Genomic DNA, 18,221 nt, shown 5'->3' with positions numbered 1-18,221 from the left:
GTGTGCCTGCTCACTCCTAGGTTGCCTCTACCTAGCCTGCCCCAAGAAGAGCCAGACACGCTGAGATGCAGGTCACCCAATGTCCTCTGTGAACACTGACTGGTCCAGGACCGGCCTGAAAAGTGCTACTGGCCTGCAAAGCATTTATGCCCACATAGCTGTTTGCAGCAACGTCCTCTCCTCCCATGAAAATCAATTGGACCCATTAGTAGAAAAAGATAACCCAGCTATTTTGAGACAAATCTCTGCTGGATTAGCAGTTGTCTTCCCAGCTATGATTGGGGAAGGAGCTTGGCAAATGTGTCTCCAGGCAATAAATAAAAAATTGGGTAATTACTGTGTCCTTCTAAGGCAGTTTCATAGGAAATCTTTAGCCCCCAGAGATAACGCTCCATGAAACTTCCACTGCGGCTTAAACACTGTTCTGCCTTCATTCTTCCTTTCCTTTCTTTATCCATAACCCAGGCTTGGGTTTATAAAAAATGATTTCTGCCAAAGTGGTCCTTCAGAGTGCAGAGGGCATGCTAGAGAGGAAGCCCTGAGCCCCATGGGGTTACCTGGCTCCATCCCTCCCATGTGACCCGAGCATGAGAAGCCACTGGGCTAATGGTCAGCAAGCACAGGGCCACCTCTTTGGGCTTCTCCTCTCCTAGAATATTCTCAGAGAATTCTGAAAACACTGACTGGATCCTGAGTTTCTTAAGAACCAAGTGATGAGAACCAGTGTGATTGTCTGGAAAGGTATGTGTTGCCACCTGTTAAGATACATTACTAAAAGTACATTTCCATGACCTTTTATTTCATTGTTTAAAGAAAAAGATTTCTGTGACAAACTCCGCTTTCCCTATCCCCTACTCATTGAGGCAGCAAGAACTATTCTGAAGCAAAAGCATAATTAAGCAAAACAAAAAGGTACCAACACACTGGTGGGGAACAGTAAGGGTGTGTGTCTTATAATGGTTCAAACCTTTTGGATGGAATTATCAAGTGAATCTAGAAAAATTAAGTCCCAGAGCTGTCCCACCCAGTAAATTAGTGTAAGAATATAGGTTTTCAAATTTTTTTTTATGTGGAGGGAGAACCAAATTATGGGCAATCTGAATTCATGACCATCTGATAAAGTAACCTGAAGAAAAAATAATGGTCTGAACCTAGTTTAACACTAGAATGTTTCATTCGAGACAAAAGTTTTATAGTTGTCTGGGGGTGGGATCATTTGAAACCACTTTTCCTTGTAGTTTAAATGCAGACAATCACACTGGGGCCAGGGGCCAGCGTGTTCTCTAACTCTATGTAGCTATATCTTGGAAGTGCCAAGAAAGCTTTGGGGGCTGAAAGCAGGTGCTCCTAGCCTTAGCAATTAGGAGGTTATCAGATACTGTACCAACGTCCAGGCCACACTGGCTTTCATTGGCCAGGGGATGTGGGGACCTGTCTCAGAATTCAAGCAATTTTTGGACCTTGAACTTCAGAGAGAGGGAGTAGTAAGATCGAAGTAAAAACCACTTCTTGAAATTCCAACTATGACCATACAAGTATCCATTTTTGCTTGGTGTGTAGAGGTACATGTTCTTATTTGAAAGAGTGGAAGCATAGTCCTTCTTATAGCTAGCTACAGACCAGGACAACTGCTATATAACTTTCAATCACAATCACAATCTCTTTTCTGGTATTTTCCTGTGTGAATGTTCGTGTTTGTATGTGTGAGAGAGGGGGAGGAGGGGAAAGGGGAGAGATGAATGGATGAGATTACAGCAAGTACTAGATATTATGTGCACTTACGTCTCACTCCGCTAACTGTAAAACCCTTCTCACATTTGGGCCTTTGAAACAACATACACTGGTTCAATCTTTACTGTAGTATACCTACAGAAAGCCCAAGCCCAGCCCTATGCTGGATGGAGAGAACACAAAGATAAATGAGGAAAGGGTTCCAGCCCTTGAAAAATGCAGTCTAATAGGGACACAGGCAGAAAAAAGCCCAAGGCGATCCAGATTGATGTAGCGAAAATAAGACATGCAAACACCTTTACTATTACTTGAATATAATTTAGAAATATATAACTTTATCACAGACAAATGTCTTATGCTAAGGACACAGTAACTGTTTAGTTCCTGGTTTTAAATAGCTGTCAAAGGATACACACGCTGAAGGCTATGGAGCACACCAGACTGTCTGGCTAAGTGTTCCTGCCTGCCCGACTGCTTTGAAAAGGTGTGCCCTGGAACAGAGCAATGAATTTATGGGACAGAATGTCTCATGTGCTCAACCGTTTGTTTAGAACGCCCCAAAGTACCTGCTAGGTAAGAGGAACGTTACTAGATCAAAGTAAACTGCTGATTTCATATAGCTAGTGACATTCTTTTTCAGTTCACTAGTTCTTTCAAATAATAGTATCTGGAGTAATCCAGAAATTCTACAACACTTCCTTCAACCAGACCCCAGGAGATGGGTCATTCTGCTTTGTATTAAAATCACAGCCCATACAGTCTGTTAAAAACAGCAAAAATAATTTTAAAATAGTGCAAGTTCATTACTTATATGTCTCAAATATCAGTCAGGGGAATCAAAATTTCCAACATTCTTTTCTGTTGTTGTCTCTCATCTACTTCTCTCATACATCCAACTTTCCAAATTGCCTAAGACACTCCTCATGAACTTAACCCACACGTATATTATAATTTCCCTTCTTTCTTCCTATACTTCCATTACAAGAAGAAATAAAGTCCAAAGAACTCTAGGAGAGAGGGTGAGGAAGGATGATGCTGGGCAGGCCACAGTGGAGGGGAAAGGCTGGAGATACTAAAATTTGGCACTGTTGTCCTATCATAAGCTATAAATGGTAGATAAGGACAGACTGTCTTTCTCCCAACGTGGGTCCCAGTGGTGACCCCCACCGCTTGGCTCAGCTGTGACACAAAAGAGAACAGATGCAGAAAGAATGAGTGTAGGTGGTAAGCTAGGCACATATATAACAGGTGCCCAAAACATGGAAGCTATTATTGTGAGTGCTATCCTTAGTCCCACCAGCAATGGAGTAGGTGAGGATTTTAGTTACAACTGTGTGATACATATAGCGCTTCAGTATTTACTCAACAAGTATTTCTGAGTTCTTACTATGCAACAGTACAATGATTAAATACACACACACACACACACACACACACACACACACACACACACCTTAAGGAATGGAGAGCTCATTGACAGAGAGAAAAATGTGTGCCAATAACTGTTCAACACTCTTCTTTAATATCTACTCAGCTCCACCTCTGCGTCAGTCACCCTGGGGATAAGATACCAGGGATAAGCAGTAAACAGATGAAAATCAGTGCTCTTGTGGTGGTTACAGCGTTGCAAACACAGGCCACTACGCTGAAGGCTAGCACACTGTTCTAAGTGCTTTCATGTTCTATCATGTCCAATCTTCACAACCGCCACAGGAAGTGGGTACTGTTATCATCTTACTTACAGGTGAGAAAACTGAAGCACAGGGGGTCACGTGGAGGAAGAAGAGGGCATTACCAAGTACATAAAAAAAATGTGGGCTAACACAAAGGCCGGATTGGTTAGCTGAAGACGTTGTCTTCTCAAAGGGCACAACTGGACCGTCAGGAACAACGTTTACAGTGGGTTTCACACCTTGAACTATTCAGTAATGTCAGACATAGCTGGTGTCTGGCACCTAAGCTGCTCCAAGTGTACAATGAAGCCCATGTTGTGATAAAATATGCCAATGAGTCTATTAACGCCATTAAAGATTTATAACAAAAAATCATAACACTTAAATAAGGAGTTATCATTATGATTTTCCTGATTTTCTCTTGTCACTTGAGTTTTTGTGGCCAGAAATGAACGGGTCTGTTAGCTTAGGTCTCGGATATCTGCACCTGACAGCCACACGAAAGAGACCAAGGTTGTCTCCTGTACTCCTCTCCCCTCCCCCTACAAGCAGGGGCCTCCCTTCTCATAACCCAGAACAGGGGAAGGCCAAAGAGCAGCACTTACGGTGCCTGGCTGTCGACTCATCATCTGAAATCTGCTCTGACCCCCAAACCCAATCCATCTCATGTTTACTCTAGGCCACGTGTTCTAATCACCTGAACTTTTGCCCCTTCTTACTTTTGACAGGCTGTTACTACTTCTTTTGCACCTTTCAAGGATGCAGCTGCTTGTAACGTCAGGAACAAGACCTTTAAAAGATACATAACTGTAAGAACTGGAATTTGGATGGTCTCAGTTTAGAATTCTTTTTCTGCTCCATTCAGCCTCAGGTGAGTAAATGTTAAAAATGTATTCTCCACAAGTAATAATTAAGGGAAAACGGTTAGGATTTTAAACTAGGTTTATCTTTGAAATGTTAATTTGGCAAACAGAGAAAGAAAAGGGCACATTTTAGTTTAGTGTTTAAAACCTTTTGCCCACTAAAATGGAATATATATCTATATCAACTTCTGCTTTTTTAAAAAACGTAAACATTGCCGAAACCGGTTTGGCTCAGTGGATATAGCGTCGGCCTGCGGACTGAAAGGTCCCAGGTTCGATTCCGGTCAAGGGCATGTACCCGGGTTGCGGGCATATCCCCAGTGGGAGATGTGCAGGAGGCGGCTGATCGATGTTTCTCTCTCATCGATGTTTCTAACTCTCTATCTCTCTCCCTTCCTCTCTGTAAAAAATCAATAAAATATATTTAAAAAAAAAAAAGTAAACATTATAAAAGTCATCCACTCACAAAAGAAAATGTAAACATTCCAAAAGGTAGACCATAAGTGAGAAGTCTCCTTCAACCCTACCCAAGAGTAAACCACCACGATGTTTTGATATTTTTAGTGAAGGAATTGCTACTGTTTAGGGACTTTTAAACCTCCAAAGTACCATATAAATAAAGTGGCAAACCTGAGGGCATCTTCCCCTGCCCGCTGTTCTCTCTAAAGCACAGGTAGCCCTAGAACAGAAGGCCACAGTGAACCCTTGGTTAGGTCTCGTGGGGTGCTCATTTACTTTGTTCCCTGGGTTGGGAAACACATTCTGGAATATTTTTCATTTAGTTTTGAATAAGAGAGAAACCAGCAACACTTTATCTTATTTTATACATGCCTCAGCTTTATCCACAAAGGTTTGAGGCAGGTGTTAAAATCAAAACACAGTCCCTAAAAACATGATAAACTAGAAAGACACTCAAGGTCTGGGAAAACATAAGTAGAAGTATAGAACCCAGGCTGAAGAAAGTAACAAAAGTATACAGGCCTGAAAGGTCACAGAGCTGTAATTACTCTGTACACATCTACAAGTTACAAAGTTTATAGAGGAAATGATATCCAATAGCGGTAGACAGGAACACCGAGAGGATGTTCTCCTGGCCAATGTCCACAAGCCACTATATATATTATAATATGCATGTTTTATTACCTGTTTAAAAAAAAGTCCTCTATGGGTTACAGGAAAGGAAGTGATTTGAAAAGTTCTACTCCATTGGCTTAGAAAAGGTTCATCTGAACTCAATCAGATTACAGCATAATTTGGGGCATGTTTTATGTAGGGATTTTTGCAATGTGTAGCAAATATGCTTTAAAATGCACCTACCCTATGACTCACATTCCCTGCTGGGAATCCAGCTTAAGGAAACACCACCCATCTGTGCAAAGCTTTACCTGCAACAATGCTCACTGCAGTGCCTTAAGAGGAAGTACTGGCAACGATCTTATGTCAAACAATAGAGGACTAGATCAATAAATTATGATGAAGCCCTAACCGGTTTGGCTCAGTGGATAGAGCGTCGGCCTGTGGACTGAAATGTTCCAGGTTCGATTCTGGTCAAGGGCATGTACCTTGGTTGCAGGCACATCCCCAGTGGGGGTTGTGCAGGAGGCAGCTGATCGATGTTTCTCTCTCATCGATGTTTCTAACTCTCTATCCCTCTCCCTTCCTCTCTGTAAAAAAATCAATAAAATATATATTTTTAAAAATAAAATAAATTATGATGAAGAAAGAACTTCTGTGGTCACCAAAATGAGGCACAGAATACTGACTAACATGGAAAGATGTACTGAAAAATATTGGGAAGAGGGACAACAAGTTAATACTGTCATTTCTGGGTTGTGGGTTTCCAGGTGACTTTTACTTGCAGTATAAATATTCATAGAAATTTTGGAAATTTTCTGGCAGCAGCTCTGGCCAGATAGTTTACTTGGTTTGTGTCCTGATACACCAAGGCTGTGGGTTCAATCCCCAATCAGGGCACAAGAAGCAACCAATGAATGCATAAATAAGTGGAACAACAAATCGATGTTTCTCTCTCTTGCAAATCAAGAAATCAAAAGAAAATTTTTTAAGTAATTTTCTGGCCACAGAGAAAAATATAGTTTATAAAAACAGATTAAAACCGAAACACATACCTAAAAATATTAATGACTGTTGGAAATACTAAGAAGTATAATTTGGCAGACCTGTTCTCAAGCATGTACAACCTAAGTGGGGATAAGAGCCAATTAAAAATAACATTTCCGCCCTGGCTGGTGTCGTTCAGTGGTTAGAGTGTCAGCTCATGAACTGAAGGGTCTCGGGTTCGATTTCCCGTCAAGGGCATGTACTTAGGTTGCGGGTCCAATCCCTAGCCCCGGTCTGGGTGCATGTGGGAGGTAACCAATCAATGTGTCTCTCTCACATTATGTTTCTTCTCTCTCTCTTCCTCTCTCTCTCTCTCTCTCTCTCCCCCCCCCTCTTCCACTCTCTCTAAAAAAAAAAAAAAAAATCAATGGGAAAAAAATATCCTCTGGTGACAACACACAAAAAAATATAACATCTTCAGAAAGTATTGGCCTTAAAACCTCTTGATTCAACTGCAACTCACTGATATTCTTTTAAAAAACCATACATTTGCAAGAAGTCATATTAAAAAAAAGTGAAAGGTACTTTCATTAATATTCAATTAACAATAAAATTCAATTGACCAGCCCTGGCCAGTTTGGCTCGGTGGATAGAGCATCGGCCTATCGACTGAAGGGTCCCAGGTTCGATTCCAGTCAAGGGCACATGCCTGGGCTCAATACCCAGTAGGGGGCGTGCAGGAGGCAGCCGATCAATGATTCTCTCTCATCATTAATGTTTCTCTCTCCCTCTCCCTTCATCTCTGAAATCAATAAAAATATATTTTAAAAAATTCAATTAACCGTAACTCCATATGCTCCCAGCATTCCAGTTTGTTTACATCTATGCCCCCAACATCTCTTACACAAACCTTTTGATGTGTTCAGTTATGACAGTTTTAGAATCTAAGAAAATTAAATGTATGTTTTATCCTACTGAATACAGCTGTAAGGCCTCTCACAGGCCCATGTTCCCAGGTCCTGGCTCTGTCTCTGGACATTAAGTAATCCCTGTGGAGATCAGGCTCCTGCCAAGGTTGCAAATGTCCAACCAGTAAGCCCGGGGCAAATGGTTTTGTTTGTTTTCCTTTTAATTAAAAGTGTTTACTTGTTTCCACCCATCAGAGAGGCCAAAATAAAAAGGAAGGAAAACACCAACCTTTGATGAGGAGGTAAAGCAATAGGAATTCTGATACACTGCTGGTGAGAATGTAAATGGATGCAATCGCTTTGGAAAACTGCCTGGCAGTTTGCACCAAAACTAAATATTCAAATACCTTATAACCCAGCAAATCCAATGCTATGGCTATACCTAAGAGAAAGAACACCTTTGCCCATCAGACACACACTAGAATGTCCACAGCAGCACTATTCATAATAGCCTGGAGCAGTGTGAAAACTATCCCAAGGCCTCTCAAGAGAAGTGTGATATAGTGACACAGTGGACTACTACACAGCAAAAAGAATGAGCTAACTACAATTATTCCAATACTATGGGTGAATCTGACAAACACGTAGCGAGAGAAGGCAGACAAAACAGGCAGAACTAATTTTAGTGCAGTGAGAAGTTAAGAGAGTTATCTTGGAGGGGGTGTAGCACCTGGAAGAGGGTATATGAAGGACTTTGAGGGGCTGGTCATGGTCTGCTTCTTGATCTGGGTGCTGGTTATACAGCCGTGTTCAGTTTGTGACAATTTAGTGACTATACACACCTAAGCACATCTTTCTGTGTGTGTCTGTTTTAAAATCCTCACCCGAGGACATTTTCATTGATTTTTAGAGAATGGGGAACGGAGCAAGAGAGAAACATCAATGTGAGAGAGACACATCAATTGGTTACCTCCTGCACGAACCCGGGCCAGGGCCAGGAATCAAACCTGGGTCCTTTCGGTGCAGGGGACAACACTCCTCCAGACTGAGCCACACCCACCCAGGGCTCCGTGTGTCTATTATAGCTCAATAAAAAAGTTTTAGAAATACAGACATATTTTCAAATGACAACAGAGGTTAAATTAGTGTTTGCACTGCTTTCAGAGCCATTTTGACTTTGGAACTGCAGAAGAAACAGCTGTGTGGAAGGTGCGGGGGAAACAAAAATCCAATTTGTTGCAATTCCATGCACATTAGGATTCCCTTGAAAGTCCGCCTGTGGCACATTACAGTGGAAACGCAAGGCAAGAATTCATGCCCAACGCTGGCGTAATGTCACAAACCAAAAGCAACCTGAAACTTGTGAATGGTGTCACCTGCCCAAGCAGTCCCAGTCTCCCAGGCTGCACAATGAGGCCGCTGCTCTGTCTGCAGAGCACCCGTGTTATCCTAGTTCTAAAACCTCTTTCCAACCAAGAAAAAATGTTATGACTAAAAAAGACATCGATTGTCTGGCTTTGTATTTCCATTTTCCCCAAACAAAAAGCTACAATACTGGGCTGTTCAGTTTGATATCAATACCTGGCAACCCTTCTGCCACTATCTGGCACATGAGTCTTACTATTCCCCTTCTTTTAGTCACCATGGAGCCGAGAGCAAGTTGTCGGGGCTTCTGCAAACCCCATTTTTATCTTGAGCATACCTGAAGAAAGTGTGATGGGAACAGATGAAGATATTAAGCACTGTGTAAAGCTACAGCAAGGAACATAAAAGGCAATTTAGAGATTCAAAAGCTAGACCTGTACAGCACGGTCTGCACTGGACACCACCCAGGCAGGGACTTTCACTTACTCTCCCCCTCCCCCAGTGGAGAATATAAAACCATCAAACAAGCAAACAAAATCTAGTATACATGCCTAGACTGCTTGCTTTACCCAGTGAAACAAAAGTACTTTTTCTTATTAAAAAAACAACCCACAAAAAACATGTCAATGACAATGAATTACCAGAATGACAGAAAATGTTAGTGACATCTTAGATCACCAAATTATAAAAGATATTTGTTTTGTGCACTTGTTAGTCACTAAAACTAAATTACTATACAAAAATGGGAGGGACTGAGGCTGGCATGTGGACACTGGTCACACATAGACTTCGGGACTCAGTTTCTTTCTTATATTAAAGGAAATATTTTTAATTGATTTTAGAGGAAGGGAAGGAGGGAGGGAGGGAGAGAGAGAAACATCGATGTGAGAGAGAACTATTTATCAGTTGCCTGCCGCAAGCACACTGATGGGGTTCAAATCTGAAACGTGGGTATGTGTCCTGACGGGGAATTGAACCCACCACCTTTTGGTGCACTGGATGACACTCCAACCAGGGCATGGGACTCAGTTTCTTAATGGTAAACAAAATCTATAGCCACCCTAAGGCCTGATGTTTATTTAGAATGAAACGAACACTCTATAAAAAGTGTTTATAGGCAGGGTGGGAGCCTAGCATAAGATAGGTGCTTACTAAATGTCCATTTATTCAACACACATGCAGACCTACTATGTGCCAGGACCAAAGGAACAAAGCTCCTTTCCTTTGGGAGCTCACATTCTAGTTGGCATGGGAAGACAGACAAATAAATAAATAGACCCTATGGCAGTAAGACCTATGGGGGAAAGGCAGTTAGGCAGGGTTGCAAGATGGACGGCATTTTCTGCAATTTTAAAGAGCTGTTTGAGCAGGCCTCTCTGAGAAGGTGATATTTTTTTTAAAAAGACTTCTGTGTCCTCTCTCCCCTCCTTTCTTTTTTTAAGTGTCATTTCCCCTTCACTGCTGCTTTAGCAAGATTAATCCTTAATGATGTCACACCCATCCCTCCTCATCTTCCTGACTTTAACTGTTCTAACTTCTAGGAAGGTTGTAGTTACTCTTAATTAAGGTTTGCTTTTTTAAAACTTCACTTCTTCCTCGTACAACTAAGCATATACTCATCAGAAAACCATGCAAAGTCACTAGCAAGCTACAAATTATGGGCATACTATAGACTGAAGTGTGGGGAAGGGGAGGGACCTTTAATTTAATTCTTAATTGGCAACAGCAACATTACTTGACATCTTGGGGCTTATTATCATGCCATTTGTTTGTGAAGTGGTAAAACACACAACCTTCTGGGATTTAGCATGGATCTCCAGCAATCATTTGTCTAAGTGTATGTTTAGAAAACTCTGCAATGTGTAAATATTTAAAGATATTTGACACTGCATACTTTATAATCCCCATTTTCTCTAAGAGTTTATTCCTCTATTTCAAAGTTGGAGAAATTTGAGTGTTAAAGAAAACACCTAAAACCCATACAAGCAAGTCATAAAATCTCATCTGCAGGTGGCTTTTGTAAACGCACCTGCTTAGGTTATGGTTGGTTCTATTAGTAAAACACTGTAGATTGCTAGGTAACATAAAAGGAAGTCCCTTCTTTAAAAGAACTAGCTAGCTAGACTCATCAACACTGCCAGTAGATTTTTTACCATATTAGGCTTAAATTGTTCTCAGCTTTGGTAGTGGAGAAACGGCCCGGGAGCAAGAACCCAAGAGCGGGAGGTGAAAGAATTTCAGGCTTTCAATTGAAAGTAAAATTTTACTATGCATTTCTATCACAGCCAAGGCATGAGCTAGCAGCATTCACTACAAAGATTACATATAAATTTGTTGTCTAGAGCTGTAAATTCGTATTCCACCATCTCAACGTAAAAAAAAAAGCCATGATCCTAAGACATGAACGAGGAAATGGTGATTAAAATAAATCAAGACATCTGTGAGCTTTCAGTATGTTTGAAAACACCTGGGAAGGAAAAGCCACGAGGCCTGTCCTGGTCTCTGATCTTCAGTGCTATAATCTTTCAAAATATGAAAATTACTCACCCTGCCTTACATCTGCAAATACATATAATCAAAACTATGAAATCCGCACTTCTCCCCTCCTGCTCCAGTTCCTTGGCAACTGCACAGGCCAAAGTGGTTGGCACAGCCCCTCCACCGAGTCACCACTGAAAGTGAAAGTCGGGAGTGCGTGGAGGAAAAAGCAAAGCCATGTTCCTTCCCATGACAGCACCTGAGTGCCTATCTCCAGTTATCTCCACTGGGACGGGGAAGATGCCGCCTGACTCTCAGAGGCAGGGGGAGGGGCATCTGTGGGCTCACTTAAAAAAAAAAAAATTTTTATTGATTTTTTACAGAGAGGAAGGGAGAGGGATAGAGAGTCAGAAACACGGATCAGCTGCCTCCTGCACACCCTCCACTGGGGATGTGCCCACAACCAAGGTACATGCCCTTGACTGGAATCGAACCCGGGACCGAGTCCGCAGGCTGACGCTCTATCTATCCACTGAGCCAAACCGGTTAGGGCTGGGCTCACTTTTTAAAGCTTTCGTGGCCCTGTGGAAACTTAGACTCTGCCTCCAATCTGCAATGTCTGCATTCCTCAACTACATACAGTTTTTCCAAACTTAACTGACAGTCATCAGCGTAGCTGCAACTCCCCGAGTCTAAGAGGAAGAATGTTTCCTTCACACCCTCGGGAAAGACCCCACACGCCCGGTCCGGACCCACCATCGTCAGGAATATTCAAACATTAAGCCCCGGACAAATGTTAAACTTTAACACTCACATTTCTGGAATTTCGAAATGCCCTCTATTAAAGGAAACACACGAGTAAGGAACAAATTTTGGTCACAGTGACTTCCTGAGCCCCCAAATGCTGTGTCTGGCTACAAATTGTAATTCACATGTTTGTTGTATTCAGACGAAGGAAATACAATTTTTTTTTTTGAACTTCCAAAGATCCATTAAGAATATAGTTTCACGCTCTTTTGAAATTCTTATCCAACAACAGTCAATCAACTCTTATTTCAGGAATTCACGCAGACCTTGCAAATCTAGAAGCCACATTTTAGGGGTAAAAAAAAAAAAAAAGTATTTAAAAATGACCATACTGTGGGCCCTGAAGATGACTGCAAGTGAAATTTGGAAAACTAAAAGTCTCGGGGATCTCTGCGGGCCTCAGCCGACTTAAAACAAAAGTTGTTTTGTATCCTATTAGGAACAGATGATTACACGCGGATCTCATTTCCACCGGAATCCACCTATAAGCGCTTCAAGTTCTCAACCTTCCTAACCGCGACCCCGTCATACAGCCCCTCATGTGGTGGGGAGCCCCAGCCATAAAATCATTTTCGTTGCTCCTTCGTCACTGTCATGTTGCTACTGTTAGGAATCGTCATGTCAATAATCTGATATGCAGGATGTATTTTCAGGGGTCGCGACCCACAGGTTGAGAACCGCTGGAAACTTCCTCCGCTGGCCACGAATCCCAAGTCTGTGTGTTTCTGGAAAAACTCTCCCACAATACACGCCAGTTTTAAGAGCATGACCCCCAAAGCATTCCTTAAAGTCCGGTCAACTCCATGGACGCCCGGCTGATCCGGACCCGGGACTCACCACACCGCCGGCGGTCAGAGCCCGCGGAGCGAGAGGCTGCGGGGAGCGGAGGGGGGGGAAGGGTCGGGGGCGAGCGGAGGGTCGCCGGGAGCTGCGCGCGGGGCAGTCCGGGGCCCCCTCGCTTCCCCCCCCGCGCCCCCCCGCTCACCTGGCGCGGCCACGGCACCTAGCGCCGCTCCGCCCGCCCCGCGCAGCCGCCCTCCGAGGAGCCGTTGGGAGCAGGACGTGGCCCCCGAAACGGCACAGACCTGCCCGCCTTCTCCAACTCCCCCCATACACGTCGGGGTGCAAACTAGGGGCTCCTCGGGCGTCCCCAGCGCCCGGGGCGGGGGAGGGGCGGCGGTTCCCGCGGGGAGTCAGCCCGCTCCTCACCCCAAGGTGAAAAAGCCCGAATCCGCCCGGCCCGGCCTCGCGTTCCCTCAGCCTCGAACCCCGAACCACGGCGGGCCCCGGCTCCCCGCCCCTCGGCCCCCTTCCCGGGCCCGCGTACCCGGTAGGTGCTCTCGGTGAGCCGGTTCACCTCCTCCGGCCCCTTCGACATGGCTGCAGCCGCCGGGCGGGCGGGCGGGCGCGGCCGGGCCTCGTGGCCGCCCGACCCTGGGCGGTGGGAGCTCGGGGGCGCGGCTGAGGGGCCCTCGAGAGTCGGCCGCCGCTACAGCCGTGGGCCCGCGAGAGCCGGCGCGCGTCTCCAGCCGCCCAAGTGTCAAAACTCGCCGCGCCGCCGCCTCGCCGCGGGAAGACCGTGAGGAGCTAGGGAGACGCGGCCCGACGCCAGCTGGACGAGCGGGCCCTGCCGGGCGGCCCCACCTGAGGCGGCGGGGGCGGGGCCGAGGGGAGGGGCGGGGCGAGGCTGTCCTACCTGAGGCGGTGGGGTGGGCGGGCCGAGCCTTCGGGGAGGTACATAGCCTGGGTGGGCGGGGCTTAGCGGCCAGAGGGAGCGTGGCAGGTGGGCGGGGCCTGGCGTCCGGGGTGGGCGGGCCGAGCTTTGTGGGCGGTGCACAGCGGACCTGGTGGGCGTGGCCTAGCTGCCTGGGTGGGCGGGACGGCCAGAGGGAGCGTGGGCGGTGGGCGGGGCCTAGCGGCAGAGGTGGGCAGGGAGAAGGTGAGTGGGCCGAGTGGGCGGGGTGTCCCCACCTTTGTTGCACCCGCGGGGACAGCCAAGCTGTGCCCTTAGCTTCCGGCGGGGAACTCCTGGTGACTCAGAGACCCCGCAGGGCGTCGATAGCTCAGGTTTCTGTCCTGCTTGGGCAGGACCTGCATCGAACGCGGTCAGGCCTCCTAGAGCCTTCTGGTGTCCCGCACGGAGCTGGTCTCATAGGCCCCAAGACCCACTGTCTCCCCACGCCCAGCCCTGCTTTTTGTGGACCGCCGGAAGAGGGGCCCACGTCCCCCACTTGCGCTTGATTTCCCCGCTTGACTCCTTCCCACACACCCCTCTCGCTGACCCCAGAGATCTGAGGGATACCGCCTCCCCCCTACTCCACCCCCCCCCCCACACACACACACACACTGGCTTTCATAGATGAAGAAAGGGAGCCTGCCACTTGCACTTTGGGAAGCTCCACATATATAAACAATTAATAAATGCCATGATCTGGTGACAGGAATGGCAGTACGTGTTTAAACTTTACATTAAGAATGGCCTTGCCCTGACCGGTTTGGCTCAGTGGATAGAGCATCGGCCTGCGGACTGAAGGGTCCCAGGTTCGATTCCGGTCAAGGGCATGTACCTTGGTTGCAGGCATATCCCCAGTGGGGAGTGTGCAGGAGGCAGCTGATCGATGTTTCTCTCTCATCGATGTTTCTGGCTCTCTATCCCTCTCCCTTCCTCTCTGTAAAAAAATCAATAAAATATATTTAAAAAAAGAAAAAAAAGAATGGCCTTTAACTCAATGCAACTTCACCATGCTATTCACAAGACCGTTACTAGATCTAGAAATCCATGCTGAGCTGAGGTGTGGAGGCAGCTCTTCCTTTCAGCACTCAGTCTGAGCAGGTGCAGTGGCTCCTGCGCTTCCTGTTCTGTCCCCACAACTAGCGCCAGCACCAGCCTAGACTCTGAGGACCCAGAAGAGCCTTCTCCCGCCTGGAACCACCACTCGGCATCTGAGACATTCACCCAACAAGCTTGGTGGGAGGATATATTTTGTTTTTTACAAACTTCTGACTGGCTGGGCCATGGTGGCTCAGTGGCTGAGTGTTGACCTGTGAACCAGGGGGTCACGGTTTGATTCCCCGTCGGGGCACATGCCTGGGTTGCGGGCTCAATCCCCAGTGGGGGTTGCGCAGAAGGCAGCCAATTCTCTCTCACTGATGTTTCTATCTCTCTCTCCCTTTCCCTTCCTCTCTGAAATCAATAAAAATATGCATTTTTAAAAACCCAACACACTTCTGTCTGGGTGCAATTGCCTCTTTTATGGGCTGTTAGGATATGAGGCTCCTGTGGTAAAGTTCACTGGGAAATGCACACAGAGAAAGCCCTTTGTGGCCCAAGTGGAGCTCCCAGCGTATGAGATGCTGCTGGACTTAGAACAGAAACCAGCACTTGGACTCTGGGACCATGTTATCGGCTTTGCAAGCTGTAAAACGTGGCATGCTTAGCAACCAAAAGCTTATGTGTTCCTACATGTTGGGGGGAATCACACATCAGTCCTAAGTCTCAAGCAGTGGAAGCAGCTGCCTCTCTTGTGAACAGTTTCTAGCATCAGGCTCATAAGATTTGCCAGTGGGGGCCGAAACCGGTTTGGCTCAGTGGATAGAGCATTGGCCTGCGGACTGGAGGATCCCGGGTTCGATTCCGGTCAAGGGCATGTACCTGGGTTGCGGGCACATCCCCAGTGGGAGATGTGCAGGAGGCAGCTGATCGATGTTTCTAACTATCTCTCTCCCTTCCTCTCTGTAAGAAATCAATAAAATATATTTAAAAAAAAAAAGATTTGCCAGTGGGGTTTCCTTATATTGAAATGTACTCGTGGCCTTATCATTACCACGGTTACATATGAGGCTTCTCCAGAATGCCTGTCGGTTTTTATTTACACTTGAAAATCACTGCCTCGACTTTGAAGGTCACCTTTTAGAACTTCCTCCTGTGCCCTCTGATGAGTGGGGTCATTTGAGCTCAGCTGCAAGGCAGTCAACCAAGGAGCTGGAAAGAGAGCAGAGGCGTAACCTTTAACACCCTACAGCTCGGCAATGTGATTTAGAGCTGGAAGAAACAGGTTAACAACCCACCGTAGAACCAGCAAGCAGTTCTGATGGCCCAATTTGATTGCCAAAGTTGGAATATGATCGAAGGACCAAGTTCATAATCATATGCAAATCTTCAATCAGATATTTGGCTATTGTAACTCTCCTTTATAGAAACAATTTCCCGGGTAGGACCATTCTGCTCCTTTAGAAGTCTTTGAGAATCGTCACTCCTTGGTTGGTACTGACATTAAGAGTAGTGCCACTTAACCCCCAGCTCAGTGCTTGGCATATTGTTACCAGGAATCTCCGGTTGGGCTCGGCCTGCCTGTTGCTGTGTCCAATAACGGAGGCAGGGTTGAATCATATTAGGCATTTATTGAGAAGGCTAGTCAACCAAGAAGACAGGGCGATTACGAGCATCAAACCCTACCTCCCAGCAAAATTCAGGAACAGGGTTATAAAGGGGAAGGGGCTGGGGTGAGGAATGCAGCTACATGCAGGCCTGGGGGTCGCAGATGTCAGCTATTGTAATTAGTCATCAGGTGATGAGATGAGGTTGATGAGGTGATGTTTTGACTCCTGGTGGGTCCTGACCGTGCTTATTGGTTCTGATTGCTGGATTCACAGCTGAGTCACCTCCTCAATCGCTTCATACAGGCCTTGGAAAGGAAACTTTTAGAAAAACTTAACTCCCTAGCCCAGTGGTCAGGAAACTCATTAGTCAACAGAGCCAAATATCAACAGTACAACGACTGAAATTTCTTTTGAGAGCCAAATTTTTTAAACTGAAACTATATAGGTAGGTACATTGTTATTAACTTAATTAGGGTACTCCTAAGGCTTAGGAAGAACCACACCCAAGGGGCCAAAGAGCCACATGTGGCTCGAGAGCCACAGTTTGCTGACCACAGCCCTAGCCTATATAATAAAGAGCTAATATGCTAATTAGACCAAACAGCAGAACGACCATCTGGACGACTTTCCGGACAAAGCCAGGGCTGCGAGGGCCAAGCCCCTTGCATGAATTATGTGCATCGGGCCTCTAGTTCTCATATAAGAAACTTAACCCCCTATTCATATAAGTATATGTGTTCTAAGATTTAAAATAATATGATTACTTTTCAGATAATTCAGGTGCTCTATCTATTAGATTATAAGTACCCCCCCATCAATATGGGTGCCTGGGAGGTGTTTGTTGAACAAAAGAAAAAGTGAGCATTGAAGATCTATCTGCTCTGCCAGGGGCTCTGCTGGGGCCGCAGGAGTGCAGAGTGCACTGGGCTTGCCCCAGGCCTTTGATACGTGTGCAGGTGGTAGAATTTCAGGAGCACGATCCTGAAAGCTGTAACAGAGGTACAACCCTAAGTACTGTAGGTGTCAAAGGGTGGGTGTGGTCTCAAAAGGCCGTTTGTAGTAGATGCTTCAAGTGTGTTTGTGAGTTTTACGTAAACTTGAAAATTCACAGTCGTAGGTGTCCCAAGACTTCATGATGCTCAGAGTGAATGGAAGTGAACCAACAGGAAGGACGGAATGACTCAAGAGAAGGGGAGCAGCAGCCGCTGGCTTTAATGGTTCTCATCTAGAGTCTGGCTCAATGTGGTGACATCTCAGACCTCTTTCAGGCCAGGCCGGACTAGGGAAAAAAACAAAGAAACAGACATGCAAACAAAAAACCATCCTCTGCGTGTGGAGAAGGCCATGTAGCCACTCTCCAACTGCCCAGAGCAGAGGACTGAAGAAGAGCTGGCCTGGCCTCCCTGGAGACCAGCACCATACCCCACAGGGGCAGGCCACCAAGCTGCTTTCCTCTCTTAGCGCCTGCATGCGTTTAAATAATTGAAAATCCTCTTTATGTTAACAAAAGTTGTAAGATGCAATTGCCTGTGATAACATCAATGAAATTTTGAAAGCCATGCTGCAAACACGCTCTGGTTTTGAGGTTGATGTCTTTTTCTGAACCAACTGTGGGGCCTGCGGAGGGGCTCGCTGCCTTGATGGGCGCTCTGGGATGTCCATGTGAAAGCTACTGTTCTGTGACAAAAGAGGTCCCTGCTGATAACAGCAGTTTTGGGCCAATTTCCCTATAAAATACCAAGAGAAAGAGTGTGAAAGGGGTACGATTTCTATACGTAGCTAAATTATCAGTCAATAGTACGTGTTTTTATTCTGAAAAAGCAAATGTGAGTTGAAAACTCATTTACTTTCCTGTAACTTTCTTTCAACCCAGGAAGCATTAACTTCTCTAGCATTGCCCAGTTCATTTCTGCTGCATAGTTTTTCTCTTAACTGTTGCCTCTGCCTAGAACGTG

The 18,221-nt window shown here is 45.7% G+C and overlaps 1 protein-coding gene across 1 annotated transcript in view; it reads right to left on the bottom strand.

Moving 5' to 3' along the window:
• The window catches only part of BAIAP2L1 (BAR/IMD domain containing adaptor protein 2 like 1), a 76,223-nt gene extending 62,683 nt beyond the window's left edge, over positions 1 to 13,540 (bottom strand). Inside the window, exon 1 of the mRNA XM_081093145.1 lies at positions 13,214 to 13,540. Coding sequence (XP_080949271.1) covers positions 13,214 to 13,264 — 51 coding nt within the window. The 5' untranslated portion in view covers positions 13,265 to 13,540. The remainder of the gene's footprint in view (positions 1 to 13,213) is intronic.
• Positions 13,541 to 18,221: the final 4,681 nt, after the last annotated feature.

The sequence above is a fragment of the Myotis nattereri genome, assembly GCF_964212035.1.
Source record: "Myotis nattereri genome assembly, chromosome: 5".
NCBI lineage: Eukaryota > Metazoa > Chordata > Mammalia > Chiroptera > Vespertilionidae > Myotis > Myotis nattereri.
The sequence above is the reverse complement of the archived record's forward strand: the minus strand, read 5'-3'. Positions and strand labels throughout refer to the sequence as shown.